At 40.6% G+C, this 13214-nt stretch overlaps 1 protein-coding gene across 2 annotated transcripts; it reads right to left on the bottom strand.

Moving 5' to 3' along the window:
• Positions 1-266: 266 nt before the first annotated feature.
• Positions 267-13090, bottom strand: LOC119740429 (steryl-sulfatase-like). 2 transcript variants are annotated; one of them, XR_005272676.1, is made up of 7 exons: positions 13056-13090; positions 4821-5429; positions 4201-4323; positions 3074-3760; positions 1968-2249; positions 613-1124; positions 267-573 (listed from the first exon to the last, which is right to left on the bottom strand). XR_005272676.1 is itself a non-coding variant. In XM_038215735.1 (6 exons), the coding sequence occupies exons 2-6, from the start codon at positions 5101-5103 to the stop codon at positions 691-693; spliced, it is 1809 nt and encodes a 602-aa protein (XP_038071663.1). In that variant the 5' UTR covers positions 5104-5429; positions 13056-13090; the 3' UTR covers positions 267-690. The 2 variants fall into 2 exon arrangements, 1 of the variants encoding a protein (XP_038071663.1); XM_038215735.1 differs by having other exon boundaries at positions 267-1124.
• Positions 13091-13214: the final 124 nt, after the last annotated feature.

The following is a 13214-nucleotide window of genomic DNA, read 5'->3' as shown; positions in this document are numbered from 1 at the left end:
ACGTTCTCCCACATATATAAATATATATTAAACATTAATTAATACTCAAAATATTTACAAATTAATAATTCATAAAGTCTACACTATTACAAGTAGCACACACTTCAAGAGCACACATTTTGTCTTTCTGTACATTACATGTAACATAAAAATGACACAAATAAAATCCTGAACATTATTTTGCCTCTAAAAACAAGGAATGTTAAAAAAAAATCCAGTTAAATTCTCCAATTCATGTGTTTTTTTAAGAGCACCATTTCTTATTCTTTCTCTTTATTTCCATGCACTGCCAGTGTAATTACACACGAAAGACTTTTTTTGCAGATCAACTATTATATCCAGCTCCGATCCTCGGTGAGAAGTCGAACAGGTGTTGTTTGCATTTGTGAAGATTCCCTAATGAAACTGAGCCAAGTGGATAGAGAACACAAAATAGTAAATTTATTTACAGACAATTGTAATACCTTCCCTCCAATGGTGGGAGACTCAGAATTACCTCAATTTACCTCAGTAACCTCAAGTTACCTCAGTTAAGGAAAGTTACCCCAAGTTACCTCAGTTAAGGAAAGTTACCTCAAGTTACCTCAGTTGAGGAAAGTTACCTCAAGTTACCTCAGTTAAGGAAAGTTACCTCAAGTTACCTCGGTTAAGGAAAGTTACCTCAAGTTACCTCAGTTAAGGGAAATTACCTCAACTCTGTGGAATGTCCTCGGCCACTGGTACCCAGTCTGGTTGGTTCACCACCTCCGGTAACATGGGTTTCTCCGAATGCAGGGAGTCTTTACAAGAGCACAACGGGAACGTGCCGCAGCACGGCTGCTTCCAGGGACGGGGGAGCAGCCGAAGAACTCCAAACTGGTCCTGCTGCTTGACCAGTCCACTCTGGTGATCGGCCACCGCCTCCTGCATCCTGGAGATGACCTCGCTGACCTCGGGGTCGTCCGGGTCGAGGGGGTTCAGCTCGGAGGGGTCGTGGGTAAGGTCGTAGACCAGAGGTGGGTCGTGCTGGATGACAGAGTACCCCGTGCAGCGGCAGGCATAGGTGCCAAAACAGCCCGTGGTGCCGTGGGGTCCGGGAACGTGCAGGACGCTGCTGAAGTGAACTTTGTAGATGCTGTCAGAGTCTGTATTGAGAGAGGGACAACAAACCAACAATGTCAAAATGTCAGGTTAAATAATATAAGAAGTACAGTGGACTGGCGGGATTGTGCAAAACATGCGAAAACCAGATTTTTAAATCGTGTCTCGGATAATGTAATTTCATTGTTTTAGAATTGTCACATGTCAATTTGTAAAAAAAGAATGTAACATCATTTAGCAAATGATTTCCCTATTGGCCGAACGATGACGTGTAGCCGTTTTTCAAATTGTTATACATTGTAAATGTTTTTCCTGTGCACGCAACACAAGGATTTATTTTTATGGCCGGGAAGTGATGGAATTCTTGATTTTTTTTCCAAAACGTGAAAAAGCCAGAAATTCTGGCTATCCGCTCCGTTCACAAGTACCCCCTCACCGGCAAAGGAAGGAAGTACAGTTGGGGGTGACCGACCGAGGCCATCTTGCCTGACTACAATTCATTTGCAGCGAAGCACGGCCACTGCGTGTACATAGTACAGATCCCCTGGTGTACGTGCGTCACACACAGGGGTGTGAGTGACCACTGATAAAAATAGCTGAAAACAGCTGAAAAAAGGTGTAAAACGCTGAACTTTGGAAATCTCCTATACTTTTGTACACAGCAAGTGAGGGAAAAAGCTGAAAAAAAAGCTGAAATCCAAAACAAAAAAAGCTGAAATCAGCTTTAAAGCTGAGATTTCACACCCCTGCACACACAAGGAATGGTGCGCGTCAACCAACAAAATGTCCCACCCATGGGACATCGTCGCTAGGTCAAAGGGCGCCCTCTTTTGTCGGCGCACGGAGCCCGTAGTCAGCATCCCTGAACTAAATGTCAACCTCAATACCTGATGGCGTGTAGCGGGCGGCATGCAGATAGCTCCCGCAATAATGGTACATGAACTCGTGGTGGGGCTTGCCGATCGTCTCGCCTCGCAACAGCGGCATGAGATCCTTGCCGTCGTAAACCCTGTCGTCTGGCAGCGGTACGCCCGCGATCCCTGCGATGGTCGGCAGCAGGTCTGACAGCTGGGTGGGCTCTGTGACCTCTGACCCCGGAGAGACCACACCAGGGTACTTGACGATGGTCGGCACGCGGATGCCGCCTTCCCAGGTGCTGGCTTTCCCTCCTAGTTTGCAAACAAGTAAGGGGAATGTACAACATTTGCTTTTGCTGCAATTTTCGGCAATACATGGATTTTTAGGATTAGAATTTTATAGCAAATGTTAAATAAATAAAAACTGACTTGTTTTTACGTTTTGGGCTTGTAGATGCTGGAAAAACCAAGAAAACCCATCATGTTCTTGTAGTCTGGTTCCCTGACCCCACTTAAGATGAACCGGAGCAATTTGTGGACTTTGGGGAATTGTAAGGTCAGAGAATCAGTTTGGCAGGCTGTGCAATCTATTGTAAAGAAAATGCGGAATAACTAAATATGAAAAATTAGCAGTTTTTGAAAAAAAAGCCGTCTTTAGACGTATCTTTGGAAATGGTCTTCTTTTGCTGTTTTCTTCAAAATGACAGCATGCCAGAAAGAATAATTTAACAGGGAGTTTAGTGCCAAGTAAGCTGATCAGTTACTTTTTGGACAGGTGCAAATGATAAACTCTACCTTGAAGAGAGGCAGACTGCATGTATAAATTTTCCATTGACTGGAATCTGGAGTAATTTCCAGCAACTGCAACAGTCAGTCTTTCACATGAAATCACTCCAGGTTGTTTCAAAAATGCATTGATCTTAATTCACTCTTTTCAATAATTCGATCTGGCACAACTCTTGAACGTCAGTATGAAATGGGTGATAGGTAAATATGCAGTTGCACAACATTTCGGATAGTATCCACTGTTTACAATGTTTACTGTGTCACGCAAATGTTGAATCAAGTCAGACTTCAGTCACTGGAAGTCTAGAATCAAATACGATTCTTGATATTTGAACATAAGTTTTGTCTACCTTTAAAGACGCCGTTCCATCCTCCTTCTCTTTCCCCTTCCTCTGAGAACTCTTCCACGTGACCACCATTGTCTGAAGTCAGGTAAACGAATGTGTTGTCTTCCAAGCCTAGCCGCTTCAGAGTGGCAGTGACCTGCCCGACACTCGAATCCATCTCCTCCACGACGTCGCCGTAAAAACCGTGCCGACTGTGATTTGTGAATCGCTCTGATCGGAAGAGGGCCGTGTGGGCCTGCAAGAAGGACACAACTAGGAGGAAGGGTCTGTCGTGGTTCTGCTCCAGGAAGCTGACGGCTCGACGGTCGAGCCTCTCCGTGAGTCGGTCATACTGGAGGGGCTGCTCCACCACTCGTTGGTTCTCCATCAACACGCAGTTCATCATGCGGATGGACTTAATGAAGGCAAAGAAGCCCCCGCAGAGTATGACCGCCGTAGCCACGCATACCACAAAGCCCTGGGGCCCAATGTAGCCATTCTTACGGGCCGTGTAGGCCGCCCACAGCAGCACCAGAAAGGTCAGGACGATGTCGCGGTAGATGTGGGGATCCCAGGCAACAAAGACGTTGCTCTTGCCGCCGCAGTCTCGGAGGTTTGTTAGAGGTAGGCCGAAGAAGTAATCAAAGCCTTGACCATTAGGGTGGGAACACTCAGTCTCTGACTCACACATAGAGCCCAGATGCCATTTTCCTAAAAAAAAAAATCAAACAGATTTCTGTTGCTGAGTAACAATTCAACACAATGCAATTTTGCCTAATTCCAAGGACTGTGGAACAGCAAAAAGCTAAGCACATGTACATACATGTATGTCTCAATGAGGTTCATAATTAGAAGAAGTGGACTTTGACACAGTCCACACTGAAAGAGGCAGTGTTATGTTGTGATTCTTAGGAAAAACAATGAAGTAATATGGCCATGAATAAAAATTGCTTGCAGATGTTTTGATTAGAGAAAACCCATTGTGGCCTCCGTACTGAATCTCTCAATATCGAGCAAAACAGAGATTTGGATTGGATTTTTGTACATTGGGGGGACTTTACAATGTCAGTAGTTACTGCAGCCTATTGTGTAACTTCGCCATGTGCAAATTCTAGCAGCCAATATTGGACCCCAACAGAGAGAATTCTTACCAACAAGTCCAGTGGAATAGCCAGACTCCTTCAAAAGCTCGGCAATGGTGGTCTCGTTGGACGGGAGTCCGGCCTTGGCCGAGAGGAACGTAAACACTCTCATGATGTGCCTGGAACCCATTCCTGAAGGAAGGATCAAACAAAATGTCGGAACTAAACAATGGAAGATATGTTTGGATTTATTAAAGTGGAGATCGTAAGGCCCAATTCCGGGTTCAACATAGGCTTGGTCCGAGACTGAATGGGATTTTGTTCCCCTTTTTACAGCCGGTTCCGTGACAAGCGATGTCGCTATCAGCAAGATGAATCAAATCCAGTCTTGGTAATATTGGCAGCGCTACCCAGGATATTCCGAGCATACCTCAGGCGCATGTATTAGATCGAACACAGCGCGTGTGAGGTATTCTCGGATTTTCCTGGGTAGTGCTGCCAATGTTGCCAAGACTGGATTTGATATAGAGACCTCCACCGCCGCAGCAGGTTAACCGCGTTCGTCACGTGACCGGCTGCAAAATAGGGGAATGAAAATTCAAGTCCAGTCCTGAACAAAGACTAGGTTCAACACTAAAGTTGTATTTGATTCTGGTGTGGAATTGCTGAATCCTACTTCTACCACTCACCATATCTGACAGGCAGTCGTCCCGTCATGAGCGCAGCTCGGCTCGGTGTGCACAGCGGCAGAGCCAAGTGGTGGCTGAGTTTGGCCCCCTCCTGCGCCAAACGGTCGATGTTCGGGGTCTTCATCGTGTCGTTCCCAAAACAGCCCAGATCGCCCATTCCCACGTCGTCCATGATGAAGACGACAAAATTAGTCTGTTTTGAACTGGTCTGTGTTGTCGCGGCACAGAACGTGTTGCAACAGACAGCAATTATCAGGGATGCGTACAACCACGTCAGCTCCATTTTATTTTTGGTATTGTGCACGAAGTAGTAACAACCGCAAAAGCTTAAGCTGTAGGCAATCACAGTAGGCCACAAAACAAGTTCTGTGTACTTCGGAAGATACGTGTTGTAATTCACATACGTTTTGCCAATTATGGCCGGTCCACTCTAGCTTTCACAAGGCAAGAGCCAGGAGAACATACATTGTACGTGTACGTTATTGTTTCCTGTACATATACAAACACCAAGTTCTGCTTCAAATGATTTCAACCAGGCCTTTACATGTAAGTTGGCAAGATGCTGGATGAATGAGACACATGAGGTTTCACTGCACCTGTAAAAGGAAACTGAAAGAAGAAACAAACAGTCAGGATAAAACAAATAAAAGGCTTTACATGTATTTGAAATCCAAAAACCTGTAAGTGCCATACATGTAGCAGCCGGAAGCAAAGTCAGTTTTATTTGTTAATTTAGTACATGGTACAAGTCAATGCACAATGCACGAACTTAACAACTCCATCAAAATCTATCCTCCCATTTCGGGGGATTTGGGCAGATACATGTAAGCCATGTGCACCAAGTCCATCAAAATCCACCAGCACCAGTGGTGGATTTCAACGGATTTGGTACTGAAGCATTATGTGAAGCTGAGTGAGAGATAGATTTTGATGGACATGGTCTTCTAGTCTTAGTAAAAATAAGTAAGGAAGTTAGTGTCAAAATTTTACGGGAAGTCAACTTCCTTCCACCGTTTAAGTAACTGGTAATAAGCCCTGTTTCCAACACTAAAATCTGCAGGGATCCAGGACTCACAACATGGAAGGAAAAACAAAACTACAAAATGTAGTTTCAATGTGCCCTTTTGTGAGAATTAATCCAAAAATTTAAAGGCTCCTCTATAAATCTCCCACTTTTCAATAGGAAAATCTTGATAAAACAGTTCTGATGACGGAAAAAATGCAGGTACAGGCAACTTGAACGGAAGTTGTTACTGATTTACATACATGGAAGGCTTTCTGATAAGAAGTACTGGTAGAATGGTGCATTATACAAACGTGTACATGTAGATTCTTATGACCAGCATAACCAGTATTTTTTTTTTACTAGGAATGGTTCTCAATTGAACATTTGTCCTTATATTTTTTTTAATTGCATTTTACATTTTGGTTTATTAACCCATAACTCCCTAGGGGGTGTGCAAAATCATATTAAAATTGGAAGATTCAGGACTGTTAGCGCTATATAATTTATATACATGTACTATGTACATGTACATAATGTACGTACATGTACATGTACCTTTACAATGTATGTACAGTTTTGAATGACCGGTACAAGTTTGGTACTTGTTAAAAAAAAAAAAAAAAAAAACTATACAAAAGTGTGGTTTATCATGTTTTATGTGTGCTGAGAGATGTCAGTGGCTTTCTGTGTATTTACATTGTACACCTGGTCATGTACATGTACATATGTACATCCCGGAAGCGTGCAGTAGGAAAGGCTACAATATAGGCCCAAGTGTCAACAAATCTGAGATACTTACATGTAACATCAGTGTTAACAAATCTGAGATACTTAAATCTGAGATAGCCTTGTGGTGGACTTGTAATGGACTTGTGATGGTCGTGTGATGGACGTGTGATTGACTTGTGATGGACTTTTGATGCACATATGATGCGCTTGTGATGCACTAGCAGGGACTTGCAAGTACTCAACTCTAACACATCCCTCAGTTCACTAAGCACCGTCGATATCAGAATTTTTAATAATCAGAAATCCAATATCGAGAATATTCGATATGCATACATGTATCATGCATATCAAGTATCCCATGTAAAAGTTAAAGACCATAAAGATGACAGCTTTCTCTTGAGCTAGTGCTCAAACTTTTTAAAACAAATCTCAGCTCTGACAGTTTGTCCAGAATGGGCTGTTTCTTTTCAGCTTTTACATTAGGGGAGACCGCCAATACCACCGAAAACAGAACAGAAAGTGACACTGCATGGCATTTTGCAATGTTTTATTTTGAATCACAAGCACAAGTAGCCGCCAACTTTTATTTTATCATATAGCAAAGTTAAACACAAAGTAAAAGCACAAACAGGAGATTAATTTTGAAGATAATCTGACGCACTTTCTGTATTTTCGATATCATTCCTCAATATTGAATATTTCGATATACATGTAGATGCTTAAAAATTGCTATCAGCATTTCAATATCAAAATAATATCGAATAATCAAGTAATATCGATATACAAGTATAGATGGAGCTTATAATTCACTTACATCTTTTTCGGAGGAAATTCTTTCACATTTAAACAGAAAATACTTGTGCCTATTGAATGATGTGAATTTTTAACCAGAACTTCACAGCCATATGTAGATGGAGATCAATGCACTTTTATAAGATCAATACAATAACATGGAGTAATTTTGAGATGAATCGAAATGTGTACACAAACACTTGTTAAGTGATACTGTACAAAAGATAGCCAATGCAAATTTACAAATCAGATATTTTTGTCCCTTTGAGGCCAAAAATAGGATGCCAGGGTCCAAAAATAGTATGACAGAGGACAAAACTGAAAACAAATTTAGCAAATCAAACAATTGGAGTCATAATGCAATAAGAACAGACACTTTTGAAAAAAAAAATGAGGAAAAAAAAAGATTGATTTTATCTTTTTGCAATTCATCACTGTAAAGTGTAACTAAATCTGATTGACATGTGTGGTCCCCTGTACCCTGTACATTGCACAGTTTACAGGGTTTATTAAACTTTTGCAAAGTGCATTGAATGACAAAGGAAGCAATTCAAAAGTGCCCTGGCACTTTGTAAGGGGTGACAACATGTCCTTTTAGGGCATGGAAGACACCCAGGCCCGCATTCCTCTGCCAAAATTTGGACAAGTTTTAAATTACTACACTCCCCCCCCCCCAAAAAAAATATGCACAGAAAAAAGGTTCTCAATTGATTTGACCACACAAACGATTGTTCCCAACATTCTTGCAGGTCCTCAAAAATCAACTAATTTAACAGTTTTGTTTGCCCTTAGGTCTCAAGTTGAGACGTAAGATCTGTGTTAAAAAACTCTTACGTCTCAAGTCTTAAGTATCAGTATCAAACATGTATTTTTCAAGTTGAGATGTACATGTTAGGTTGTGACATAAGATCTGTGTAAAAAAACAAAACGTTTAAATTGATTGATTATTGGGGATTCAGGACTCAACCATGTCGAATAAGCCAATTGCGAGTAACCTATACCCCTTTGAGATTTACCGTACATTTGAAAAAATCTGGTACACAGACTTGCTCAGAATGCTTGGAACATTTTAACTTTGAATTCTCCAGACCAAAGACACTGTTGCTAATCACATGATTCAGGGCAAGCTCTTGCATACATGTAGTTACGTAAGAGACGCTCAGCACCAATACATTGTTCACAATGGCTGAGAATGATACAAAGACACCAGACCATGCCGGAGCTGGGGGTTGCTAGCATAAGGCTTTATAGCCCCAAATCACGTGATATAGTAACAGTCTCTTTGGTCAGAAGAATGCTAGGTTAAAACGTGCAAAGCACATATTAAGTCAGCGTTCCAGATTTTATTCCAATTTAACTCACAAATGGCTAATTCAACACGGGTTCGCAACAAAGTGCTATATCTGACACCACATTGTAATTATGAGGAAGTTTTCTATTGCTACTTCCCTAGCCAATTGCTAGGGAAATTAGGACCAAGTTGTGGGGACTGTCTGCTGTCCCCATAGCATCTTCCGTCCCCATAATAAATGTACAATGTATACTGCTCCACAGGTGTGTGGTCCCTACAATGACAGAACAAGAGTGTGTGCGCCATTTACACTTACATGTATTACACTCAGTTTGTACGCTGGTCAGCTGTAGATTTTGGCTTCCATATTGAGGTACGGTGGAGCTTCTCAGCCCTCAGTACTCAGACCCTTGCAAAACCTGCGTTGGATTCTTGCTAGCGTGAAAAGGGTTAGACCGCAGCTCAACACAAAGATTTTGGGGAGTAGTGTTAAAAGGACCTATAAATAATGCATACATGTACATGTACATGTACATTTGCATGCTATTCGTGTATAAACTGTACATGTACATGTACATTGTTATGCATGCACACTACCATATTATTCCAGATACTTGTGAAATAAAACAGCCCACAAAGTGTGCATAGTCTAGTACAGCCTACAGGCCAGGGTGACCGTTTTAGCCGATTTTTGGCTTATTCTAACAGATTTTTTTGTTGAAAAACGAATTTGACAGAAAATTTGACAGAATAGATTTTTTGGGCATATTTCTGGCGGAATTCTGCAAAAATGGTTATGTGATAGAAAATTTGTCTAAAAAAGCTTCAATCTTTTCAAACAAACCCTTGCATAATGGGACAGGTAGGCTGGTCTAGAACTTTGTCGTGACGCAACCGAGTTTTGCCTGAAATTTACGCAATAATTTCATAACATCTTCATGTGACTGTAGATTGTTTATAATGTAATTTGAACCTTAAGTAAGGCAATTACTACTAATCTGTATGTAATTTTAAGTGTTCATAATGTATTTCTAGTAATTCTGGGGAATTTGGCAGATTTTTGATAAATCTGACCGATTTTTGAAGTGCATTTAGCAGAATTTGGCCATACCCTCATGGTCACCCTGCTACAGGCAGTGAACATCTTGTTCACTACACTGCTGTTATGTAGACTAGAAGGGTGACTCAGACACTATGCATAAATTGCAATGTGTGTCATATTCACTCCATTAATATTGAACCACAGATCTTGATGATCAAATGAAGGCATCACAAATGTATGTAAACACAAAATGTAATCCCATGGAATAGCTGCATGGTAATCCATAATAATGTGTACCAGCAAGAATTTTACCCTTTGGTAAATTTTAACCCTTGGAGACTACATGTACATGTAAACATGAAAGCAAAAATGAACATGTTTAAACTGCAAAAACGGGCTTTATTTCATTTGCTACATGCAATCATGTCAGTTTCATTTTGTTTTAATGAATTCAGGGGAAAAGCCAGGCGTGTGCTAGCAACTGTTAATGCGACTGACCTTAGTAAAACAAAAAAATACACACTGTGAAATCTGTACATGATGTACCATCTATTAAGACTAAGATTTTGAGAGCTACTAAATATACAGACTTGAATCCAGTCCAAGACAGCATTGTTTAAAGCCACATGAACTTAAAGAGCACACTCCAAGCACATTCAGACTTGATATTAGACTAGTAACAGGGTTGAACTGTTGGACAATTAAAACCCTAACCGCCCTGAATCCTCCAAAATCCTTTTTGCAAATTGGAGGAATTTGCAGGATTGAGGTTACATGGCAAAAGTGCGTTGCTGATTTCGGAGTACGCACTGTGTCAAGGTCTTGGGCCGGACCTTGTGTTGTTTATGCTCATCCGTGCATAAATTTAGTCCTTGATTATACTTGACAACCTCCATACTGCTCCAGGATGTCACTGCCTCTGCCTCAGCCTATTGACAGTCATAGCCAGAGGATTTTGCAGGATTCAGGCAGTGGTCACACCTCCATGGACCATATTCAAGAAATAACGGAGGAATTTGCAGGATTGAGGCTATATGCTATTTTTCCATGGGGCCAATTGGAGGATTTTGCAGGATTGAGGCTACATCCTAGCAAAAAGGCCTAGGGAGTTAGGGTTGCACATGTACAATGTAATACAAAATTTCATTCAGGTTTCTTTTTGGACTAGTAACCAAATACAACAACACATGCAAGTCTCAATTGCATTTTCAATATGCAAAATAAGGCCGAGTAAAAAAAATAAATAGTTTCTCGTCCAGGGTTTTTGAAAAAAGGGAGGAAGCGGGGCTTTTTATTTTTTATTTTTTTCAAGATGACCGCCTTTTCAAAATTTCCTGCAACCGTTGGTGTTCCACTGTTCAAAGACACTTTTAAAGATGAAAGACAAGTTGGACAAGAGAACTGAACATATTTACAGTGTCATTTAGAGTTGTATTGGTATTGGTATTTATTTTCCGATGAATTTGTAGACTTTTTCGGTGTTTTTCTACTACATTTTTCAACAATAAAAAATAATAAAAAAATCCAGGCGGCCTCCAAAAAGGAAGCGGGCGGGGACGAGAAACTTGTTTTTTTTTTTTACTTCGCCTAATATCTTGCATACAATACTCATATCTTGCCAAATGCAGACTGTAAATGACTTCCTTCATACTCTGAATGACCCCATGAGCACAGTAGTGTGCGCAACTTCCTCTCGAAATTGCATTCATAACACACAAATTGCCAATCTTATCCTTTGATCTTCGCTTGAACGAAATGGAAGAACCAAATCGTGAAACCAGGAAATAATAACATTGATTGGGTTTACAAACAGTATGCTGCCAAAAACAAAATAGATTTTACAATTTTACACATTGTACAGCTTTCTCACACAGTACATGTACATACCACATAACAACTTGAAACATTTTGTATCCTTTTTTACTACGGCACTTGTCAGCTGATACAAAGGAAACTGTTTATTAAAGGTACAGTCCATCATTTGTAATTTGTGCATTTTGTTCGTTTGAAGCAACAAACGTGCTCAATATCGGAAGAAGGATGCTGAACTAACCTGATGAAGTTTCAGCTCAGCTTCAGCTGCATTTTTCGAGAAAAACAACATTCTAGGATCTCGATTTTAAATCAAAAGTTGCTGAATCATGTTTTGAATTGAGCATGAATCCAGCGTCCGGGACATGATCTCACTGAGCCGATTGAAGCTGTAGACGCAATGTTGCGCACTGATCCGACGAATTAAATAGCAACCTATCGTTGTACCGATCACTAATTGGTACACTATAGTAATGACACTGCTTCACTGTGCTCACGTTACAGGTCGTAAATTTTTAGTATAATCGTAATTTTTAGGCAGTGTATATTTTGCCGGAGACGGCAAAGCTTTAGTAAACGTTAGTTTGCCGGATATGCACTGAACATGCGCAGTCACTGTTTTTTGTACTTAAAACATTTTCCGGTGAAAAGTTTTAGTCTGGCTCCATGCCAAAATTATCGTTGTTACCTCGTATTCACAAGATGGGATTCAGACCATTTTATAATTTCGGACTTTATTTCCCTTTTAAAAAAAATCCTCCAGAGCCACAAATCTGAAAAAGGAAATGTAATACTCTGCAAAAAATGTTTGAGAAATGTTAAAATAATAAAAGAAGAATATTCTTATTTATTTGGGGATGAGAAAAAAAAACTTTAAAATGTGGTGTGGTCGGAATCGAACGCGAGTCATTCCGCTTACTAGAGCCTTTGTTTTTAACCATTACACCAAACGTGCTACACAACTTCTGGTGGGAATTTAATACATCTTATAATTTAGCCCTATTTTAAAGAGTACAGCGCCCTCTGTTGATATGGATTGCCGCCGGCAAACCTTTAGTAATCGTTAGTTTGCCGTCATTACCTCCGGCAAAATATCCACTATCTAATTTTTACCCCAAGAAACTGTTCAAGACTTACAAAAAAGATGTCATCATATTGAGAGAAGTCTGCTTAGATTTGTTAAAAAAAAGTCATGTTGACAGTTGAGTTATAAAAACACCCTTGACTCTATTTAACATGTCTAATGTGATCATGGAGCTATCCTTTTTAAAGCTCCATGATTTAATCAACACTACACTGTAACACGATCCCCCCCCCCCCCCCCCCCCCGCACCCAAAACAGGGGCTAATGCTAGGCCTAGTGCCAGGCAACGCAAATTGCGCACGACTCGAGGATAGGAGCCAAACAAAATTACAAAAAGGAAACATGGCCAAAAAAAATTAGGCCTCTCTGTTTTGTTTAGGCCCTCAATGAGTTGAAGTTTTTCTCCATGCTTACATTCTCATGGCACTACTCAAAACACGTTCATTAGGAAAAGCAAAAACGAAAATCTTGTGTCTTACCGGTACAACGATGTAGTCTAATCAGCATACACCCGTACCTGCGTGCGTAATACGATATGACTATTTTGCAATTCGCGATCAATCGATCGCGCATACATTTTTGTGGACCAATCCATTTTGGTTTATAGTGTGTGTAAACAACTTACAATATAGTTACCA

The sequence above is a fragment of the Patiria miniata genome, unplaced genomic scaffold (genome assembly GCF_015706575.1).
Source record: "Patiria miniata isolate m_02_andy unplaced genomic scaffold, ASM1570657v1 HiC_scaffold_5, whole genome shotgun sequence".
Lineage (NCBI taxonomy): Eukaryota > Metazoa > Echinodermata > Asteroidea > Valvatida > Asterinidae > Patiria > Patiria miniata.
This window is presented reverse-complemented; position numbering and strand designations above follow the sequence as displayed.

Coding starts and splice junctions, on each gene's coding strand:
- LOC119740429 (XM_038215735.1), bottom strand. CDS start 5,103: ATGGAGCTGACGTGGTTGTACGCATCCCTGATAATTGCTGTCTGTTGC. Junction 2,250..3,073: donor ATGGAACGGCGTCTTTAAAG/GTAGACAAAACT, acceptor TTTGCAAACTAG/GAGGGAAAGCCAGCACCTGG. Junction 1,125..1,967: donor CGCCCGCTACACGCCATCAG/GTATTGAGGTTG, acceptor CTCTCAATACAG/ACTCTGACAGCATCTACAAA.